Genomic DNA, 8,955 nt, shown 5'->3' on the forward strand with positions numbered 1-8,955 from the left:
TGTACTGGTACTCGAATACAAACTACTTATTGGACGAAAAACCTCATGCACCAAACTACCCTATTACAAACACACAATATAGAAAATGGTTCTAGCTAAACACACAGTACATGTTCTGCGTTGATGCGGGGACGGCTGGGTTTTTTCTCGCTGTGATTTGAGACGAAGCGGTGGTGCAAGGCGACGCAGTGTGGGCTGATCCAACGGTTAACATGCCTGCCATCCAATGGTGTGGAAGGGGACCGATCCTGGCTCAGATAGGTCAGCCGGCGAAGAGTGCTGGCTGGTGGAATTCCATCTCTTACATATATTGATCTGACTTCTCCCCGTGTAAGAGAAATGTCTCGCTCATTGAAGGCATAGTAATATGGACGCAGGATATATAGTCTAGGGCTTCTTTGATTCAAAGGAATTATATAGGAATTCTGGAGGATTGAAATCCTCAGATATTTTTCTTATGTTAGTCCTTTGATTCATAGGATTAGATCCCATATAAATTTTTTCTATGAAATCTTTTATACTACATTTCATGGGAAATCTAACATCCATTCCAACCTCTTTTTACAAATTTTTTTTCTATGGCATCAAACACTCTTTGCTAATCCTACAGAATTCAAGTGGGCATACCACTCCAATCCTCCACTTTTTCTATTCCCGTGTTTTCAGAATCCTGCAAATCAAATAGGCTCTTACTTTTGTAGGCAATAACCATCACCCACTCATAACTCACGGGTCATCTTAGATGGGAATTTCCTTTACATTCGGGTAGTCGAGCCCTTTTCTTTCCCCTCTCGCAAGGCGAGTAGGGAATTCCTTACTCCTCTCAATCTTTGTCGGCAAACCTGTGGCTTCATTTCTCCTATGCCCGCCGCTCCGGTGTTCGATGGCGGAGAGGGGCTTACTAGTGCCTCAGCTCTGGCTAGTAGATAGGTAGGATTTTAGTCATCGTAGGGGCGGCGGTTCTTCTTCGAGTCGGTCTTCCAGGCTCCGATCCTCCTCAAGTTCGTCTATCAGGACGGTTAGACAAAGCTCCGACGTAAATTACTGCCAGCTCCTCGGGGCGGTGAGGGTTAGGTTTTCTCGCCATGCGTATGCAACAACGAGATTTGGTATCAGATCGATTTAAGGATTCAACGACGATGACTGCGACTCTGGGGCGTTGGTTCTTATGGGCATGTCTACAAAGACTTCCCAGCCATCATCGACAAGGTCGGATTGGATCCAGTATGGGAGCAGTGACAACGGTGCAACAGCAGCTCGTTTTGACGGCGACAATCGTCGTTCGGTGGTCCATGAACCTAGATGTAATTTTTATTATGTTTGATGTGCTTTGTACTTCTGACAAATCTTTATAGTAGATTGACTATTTTCATTAAAAAAAGGTCATACATACATACTCCCTAGCTACATTTCAGAATGTAAGGTGTATTGATTTTCGTGCAAGTCAACCATTTGAATGTTTGACCAAGATTATAGAATAAAATAGCAACATCTAATAGATGAAATATGAAACTACTTTTCATGATGGATCAAATGATGTAAAATTCATATTGTGGATATCGAAAATACTTTTATAAAAACTCAGTCAAACATGCACTCGTTTGTTTTCTGAAAAACAAATACACCTTATATAAAGGAACGGAGGGAGTATATCATAGGGTGGATTGTTGAAGCATCACACCACATGCTTGCCTGGCCCGGCATATTCACATTATTCTCCGAAAAATTTGATGATTGCTTACTTGATTAATTATCCTTCAGTTGAGTTCGTTCCATAAAAATAGTCTACTAGTTGCCAAACCATGATGTCCTTGGTGGATTGAACCAGTTCGCAGAGTTCCGCGCGGTGGGGGGGGGGGGGGGGGGGGGTCCATTTTAGAATCGTGCCATTGATCTGACACTTTCCTCTTCCTAAAAGAGATGTCTCACTCAATCTCTACTCCTAATGGACGAATTGGTTGAATAGTCCCCCCACTTTCAACCGGTTTATTTTCAACCGGTTTTTCTTCGTCCCACCTCCCACCAGCCCCTCCCACCGGTTTTTCTCTTTTCTCGTCTGACCGGCAATACCCAACGTATTTATGGTAATCAATCATAATTAATCCACGTATAGTAATAAATCAATCCAGGTATGGTAAGGTCATAACTCAGGAAATTTTGAATATGGTAATTATATGGTAATAAATTTAAATTACCCCAAAGGCTATCAATCCAGGTATGGTAAGGCCATAACTCGGGAAATATCGAATATGGTAATAAATTTAAATTACCACCAGGTATGGTAAGGCTATCCACGTATAGTAATAAATCATATAGTAATAAATCATAATTAATCCACGTATAGTAATAAATCAAACCAGGTATGGTAAGGTCATAACTCAGGAAATTTTGAATATGGTAATTATATGGTAATAAATTTAAATTACCCCAAAGGCTATCAATCCAGGTATGGTAAGGCCATAACTTGGGAAATATCGAATATGGTAATAAATTTAAATTACCACCAGGTATGGTAAGGCTATCGATCCAGGTATGGCGCGCCCTCACTTGATCACCTATCACAATCTCCAGCCTCACGCACGCACCAAAGAACCCACCCGGCACCAAACGCAGCTCCTCTCGATCCCGTCGAGTAAACGCCGCCACCGTCGTGCGATCTTCCTGACACAGACGCCGTCGCCGCCTCCTTCCCACCTACGGCGTCCCCCACGTCCATGGTGACGGCGCTCGCGTCCTACACTGACCCTCCGCCTCATATAGGTTGGTCGTTGATGGAGTGGGATGTGCCGCTGCGGTTTGGGGAGGCGCAATCACGATCTGGTTGGGATCTCAGTGTGGACTCGTTCTCTGCGATGAAGGATGGCGCTGCCTCCCTGGCAAATGGGATCGGAGGAAGGGGCTCTACGTCGTGATTGTCGGCGAGGCAGCGGCCGAAGGCGAGCCCGACGGTGAGAACGGGTGTTCGTCCCATGAAATAGGCGGCCACGGAGGGCGGATCTGAGGCCACCCCAATCGTCGGCGGCCCTTCCTCCCATCGCTCATCGCCTCCATTCTCTCTCTCCTCTAAATCTTTGTCGCCCCTGCCTGATTCTGGCCGACGCCATCCGGCTCTCGCATCAACCACCACCAGCACGGCTGCGGACGAGGCGCAACCGCAGACGCCGCCGCCGCCATCCTCATCCACCTCCTCCACCATCCTTCCCAGCCGTCGTCGGGGGCACCCGCCATCTGCGCTCTAGCCCACCCGCTCCCTCCTATCCCCTCCTGGGCACCGCCTTATTCTCATGCGTGCACGTCTATATCAACGTCTCATTCCACCTCACCCGAGCCTTTACCTTCCCACCTTTGCTTCAGATCCACATCACTTTGCAAGGTATGTGCTTGATTGTTCCGAACTGGATCGATGGATTGTGCAAGGTACTTTGGGTGTCGTCATTGACGGCAATTGTCATGCCATGCTACCATCGGAGGGGTCCCTCATCAATGATTAGGGTCTTCCGAACTGCACGAGCTCCATTGAGAAGGATGTTTTTAATTCTGGTTTTGCCTACATGCTTTCTTTGCCTGTATCTACTTAGCTAATGTCTTCTTATAGATAGTAGCTGCTGAAGTGGTGATCAAAGTTGTTCACTATAAGGAAACAACCATGATAACAGAAGTGTATATTCCCTGACCTTTGACCTGAAGTACTTTTTCATTAGAAACTTGCAACAGCCAGGCATTGAAATTAGCAATAGCTTCGTACGTACTGAACTAATTTGCAGCAACACGTACTGAACTAAGTTAGGTTATGCTCATCGTTCCAACATGCTTAGTGATAACCACCTAGCAAGCTGATCAAACATGAAAAAATTGAAGTGCTACTGCTAATCGTACTATTCTGAATGTGAAAATCTATTTAATTGGCTCTTCTCTAATTGTACACTTGCATAAATCTCAGATCTTGCAAATTACAGTATAACCATAAAAGTCATGCTTTGACTCCTATAGGGCCTTTTGCACTTTAATATGACTAATAATTTGCCTTAATATCACATATTGTATTACTACCTTTCTAAGTGAATGATATTCAAGAAGGTCATTAAATAAAACCAAGAAATCCTTCTGGTATTGGAGTGTAGGAAAGTTGAGACTATAAAACCAAAAGGTTATATTTACGTTTATTAGAGAAGGTTCTTTACTTTTTATAGGAAAACACAAAATGTTGCGATGTAGAGTCTAGGTGGTGGGCCTCCTTGATCCACTTGGTGGATGAGGGCGACTCCGGTCCTGGCACCCATAGTGCCAGTGATCCAAAAATCATAGGGCCTGGATATAGCTCTAGCAGACGTATGCGGCTTGCGCATCGAGCTTGGTCGTCTCGAGCATGGAGATAGGCGAGTTGTAGACCAAGAGCTGGTACAGAGATAGGCGAGTTGTAGACAAGAGCTGGTGGGCAGCAAGAAACGCATGCACACTAAAGAACAAATCTGAGTCACATGCCTACTTCTATTGGTTTCTGCAAAGAGCGGCTAGCTTAGATCTTAGACCAGTCTGTCACTGTCGAGGTCGCCAAGGTGATCTTACAGCACCGCCGTGGGGATTTCTCATGATTTTATGTAGGCAAGCCGCAAGCGGTGGTGGTGATTGGCTGGGTGGTGTCGCTGCCTTGGGAAGAGACGAAGTGATGGTAAAAGTAAGCAGGATCCGATGATTCTTCCGTGGGGATAGCCAAAGTCAAGATGTCGACTACAGACTCGTTGCAGACTTGCAGTGAACCTAGATGCGGCGAGCCTGATTTGTGGATCGATGGCGGGTCTTGACTTTGTTAGGCCGGGATTGGATGGTTGCGGAGGGTGGTGTGCTTGGTTGGGTTCCCATGGAAGAATGTGGCCTCCTCGTGGATCTGGTCATGCCCATCCTAGAGAACATTGTGTCCCTAGCTCCCTCGAGGAGCAAGGACAGTGCAAGCGGCAGCAGGGGGTAGGGGTAGATGTGGGGAGGGATGTCGGCGGCTGCTCGAGGTTATCATGATGAAACCCTTGACGTCCCATCTTTATCAATGGAAGTGGAAGAGCACGAAGTCGAGATTGGATAGGAGTTTGAGTTCTTTTTGGCACCGATCGGTTCCCCACTTTAGAGATGTATTTTTTTGCGTGCGAGCAAACAGTGGGTTGATTCTAAAAGGGATAGGCACTTTTCAACAGAAGTGCATGACGGACCAAAAATATGACCTCATTTTATTCGTTTGATAGATATCGTATTATTCGTTGTTGTTCGTTCGGTGAAATTTCCTAATATTTGATTGTTGTGTTTCTAATTAGAGCACCCCATAATCACCCAATATGAGGGGATGATAAATGAAAGATACTGATTATAAATTTTGAAGAGCCCGTGGCAACGCACGGGCGTTATACTAGTAGAGGTATTAAAATCTGGTTAATTATGTGATATTGTTTGTTCTTTAATCAAAGACGACCATGACCCGTTCACAATACTAATTCACAGTTCATCTTAGCCATTGATCAGCTCTTAAGATACCTGTGCGCAATATGAGTATATTGATCTTGTGGCTAGATAATGACCAGTCTTTGGATGCTACTGATCCAGCTACATCCATGATTTAGTTACATAGTAATAGTATATACAGAGAAGTATGTAATATATGGTACAAAATCAACGGAAAGATCGAAGACATGTAAATTAAGCTAGTGTCTCTTGAGAGAGAGGATAGCCTTGAAGATGCTCACAAGAACACCAGTGATGGAGAGCACCGTGACGATTGCTTTGAAGTTTTTGTAGACGAACTGGTGCACCTTGATCCACATCCACCTGTTGAGCTTGTAGGCCTCAACCTCCTCCATGATTTGAATGTAGAGGGGGCCGCCACTTATGCACTTGACAAGCATCTTGAAGAAGTCAAGCGTCTCTTTGTTGGTGAGTTCTCCCTGCACCAGGCGCTTGGATCGCAGCTCGTGCACGTCCTCCTCCCGATCCATGAGCATGGCGAGGACAGCAAGGTAGGAGCAGACGACTGCTGTACTTTGATGAGCACCAGCTGCCATGCCCAGGCATACCTCGAAAGCCGCCATGTTGACAAGCCAGCAGGACCTTATGTCGTCCAGCAACAGAGGCGCCAGGAAGATCTCGGCAGAGAGGAATATTTTCTTGATGCCCGTGTCCATGAACTTTGTCGTCTTGCCGGCTGTGAGCTTAATGCCAATCTCTGCAAGCTCAATGGCGCTAATACTCTTTGACATGGATCTAAAACCATCTGGAACAGACAGGGGCACATTATTATTTATGCCTCCGGCTTTGTAGAACAGGAGGATGCCAAGAAGATGTGGCGGCATGTAGCAAGCATCCATCACAACTGGTCTCCTGTGCATGTCCCCACGGATTTGGAGTGTGGGTCCCATCTTACCGATAAACTCCTCCACAGGCACGGACCTGAACGTCCTTAGGATGTTGACCACCATCCAGGGAAGTTGATTCTCGAGCAGCATTATGTCATTGATGATGCAAGCCTCGTTGGACTTGAAGCAAGACAATAATGACGGAGGCAGCTTGCCAAGGCCGGTACACATAAGCATATACTGCAGCAAGAAGCAACCATCGATGAACATCATGTCCGCAAATTCAGCATCTCCTACGTCGACCATGGAATCCTTTGTGTCGTAGAAGCTGCGGGCAGCACCTATGACGGAGAAGACCGCCGCATACATCTCAAATGAGCGGCCTGAGTAACTGATGAAGTGGTGTGTAGCCACACGCTTCACCTTCTCCATCTCATGCAGGCTACTTGAGCCATGGTGGTAAAGACCGATGCTCACAGCCATTGGGAGGATATAACGCCGTCCAAGGCTCCGCATGCTTGCAGGGAACCTATGAATCTTCATTTCCATCTCGCCAAAATCAGTCTCAAACTGTTGTGCTTCTATCTTCCACTCCTCGACCTGAACCTGTTTATCTGGGAACATAACAACAGGTAATAGTCCTTGTTCCATCTCCAAATCATCAGAATAATTCTGAGGATCTCCTTCATTGAAGTGATAGTAATAATAGCAGCTAGGCCGAGACCGATGTGTAGCTGCTTTCTTCAACTCCTCCTCAACCATTTTTGGATCCTGGCATCTAGGTTCGCCCCTGGCATCTGTTGGATCCTGTACAAAAGTTACAGTTAGACCATTTTTGCAAGACAAACCAAAACCAGTGTCCTCAATGTTACCACCAAGGTCGGCCCCTGTACAGCTGACTCTTGCACACACTCACCGCGGAGGACGGTTGAGAGGCTTGTATCACCATCTGCAAATAGCTGTGCTGGGTTGCTGTTGCTGAAGTGCTGCTGCGGTTCCTATCCAAGTTAAATGTATATATAGGCTTTGTACTAGCTAGACTAGTTGCTGCCCTCCACGTTCTGTCAGCAACTTGTCATTGCTGCCTCCATGATAAATGATGGAATAATCCAACTTGTTGCGTCTTAATGTTTTGACTTTCAGGCTTTAACTCAGAAAACATTGGCAAGTTTTAGTTGGTATTGACTTGGTAGCACATTGCCAGCCAGACCTGTCGACATTCCCAGACCTCAAACAATTTCCTCTCAAAGTCAAAGCTATGAGCTCTGAGGAATAAATTCCTAAAGCCAGAACAGCAAGTCATGAGCTGGGTGCAAGTAAAGAAGACACCAATCCATGTGTGCTGCAGAAGATGGTGCATGCAAAATATCATCTCATTAACATGTATAAAACTTGGTTAAATACATCCCTTGCAAAAACATTGCCTGCTAATTGTGGGAACAAGTCTCGACTTGTTTTTGTCGTGGGCAAAGAAGGTGGAAAGGTATGCTACAATAACAAGAAGCTTCATAAAATCTACACCAGCAGCAGCTTCAATGGTCTTGCTCAAGAATAGCTCTGGGCGTTGCACTACATCACTTGTATTCTAGTGGTAAGAACTAAGAATATCATAGCAATCAATGCCCAATGCTACTTGGTACCTCCTCTGAGCATTTTCCTTTTCTTATGACTTTGGGCAACCTCTTAATGCAACTAGCACACACATGCTTGATAATAGTTGCACCAGAACCAACCTCTAGAAAAGTGTAAATTATTTAGGAAACAGACAAATGCCAGCATAAGATGGATTTGTTTATAAACGTTGAACTAGGGTGAAGCATAAGTATACTTTGACAAAATGACCTGTCACTCCTAAGAAACACGAGAAGTAAGACTTTACTGTCTTGCATATACTTCCGCTTTTTCTTAAAACTATTTTCTGTTGGATTATATTAAGTGTGCCTGACCCAATGTTTACGAGTCGAAGAGTCGTCGAGTCGTTCCAAGGTTGAGACTCATAAACTAATCGTGACTAGTCTAGACTAGTGCAAGACTAGTCGACATGGTACTGTAGCACTGAACTTACAGTACATAACTACTAGTAATACCTAGTAGTAGTATGCAGTATTACATTATATAAGTATACAAGTACAGTATACAATACAAATGAATGCATGGCTTTGAACTTGGTTGAGTTAGTCTTCATGTACGAATGCATCTCTTTCCTGATTTCATCGGTTGCTTTCAGACACATTAACACCACTGTGTAACCCCCACACCAAGGTGCTTCTTCATCCTTAGCACTATAGAAGACACGTTTTTGCCACACAAAACACACTGGATTGTCAATTTGTCCTACAGATTAGGCCAAAAGGCATACTAACATATGCTGGGTCCTTGGTCCTAGTTGGCTTCCTCCCAGGATCCTTTGATGGATCATAATCCTCAGCAGCTTGAGCTAAAGCGGCTGCTGAGCACACTGTTTGAGATATCTCTGGTGTTGTAGACATTGTAACTCTAGCTCTGCTCAAACCTAAGGATGTTGAATTGAAACAAGCAAACCTAAACCAGGAACCAACAGTAGAGGAACCAGCCAAGGAACAAGCAATATAGGAACCATATGAGGATAAGAGAAGGGAGA

The 8,955-nt window shown here is 45.0% G+C and overlaps 1 protein-coding gene across 1 annotated transcript; it reads right to left on the minus strand.

Moving 5' to 3' along the window:
• Positions 1–5,545: 5,545 nt before the first annotated feature.
• On the minus strand, positions 5,546–7,092 carry LOC125529280 (UPF0481 protein At3g47200-like). Its single transcript, XM_048693683.2, has one exon. The coding sequence runs from the start codon at positions 6,984–6,986 to the stop codon at positions 5,688–5,690; it is 1,299 nt and encodes a 432-aa protein (XP_048549640.2). The 5' UTR covers positions 6,987–7,092; the 3' UTR covers positions 5,546–5,687.
• Positions 7,093–8,955: the final 1,863 nt, after the last annotated feature.

The sequence above is a fragment of the Triticum urartu genome, chromosome 5A, assembly GCF_056163025.1.
Source record: "Triticum urartu cultivar PI428250 chromosome 5A, HENAU_Tu73, whole genome shotgun sequence".
NCBI classification, from domain to species: Eukaryota; Viridiplantae; Streptophyta; class Magnoliopsida; order Poales; family Poaceae; genus Triticum; species Triticum urartu.

Bases quoted from the DNA above. Each gene is read 5' to 3' on its own strand.
- LOC125529280 (XM_048693683.2), bottom strand. From the start codon at position 6,986: ATGGAACAAGGACTATTACCTGTTGTTATGTTCCCAGATAAACAGGTT.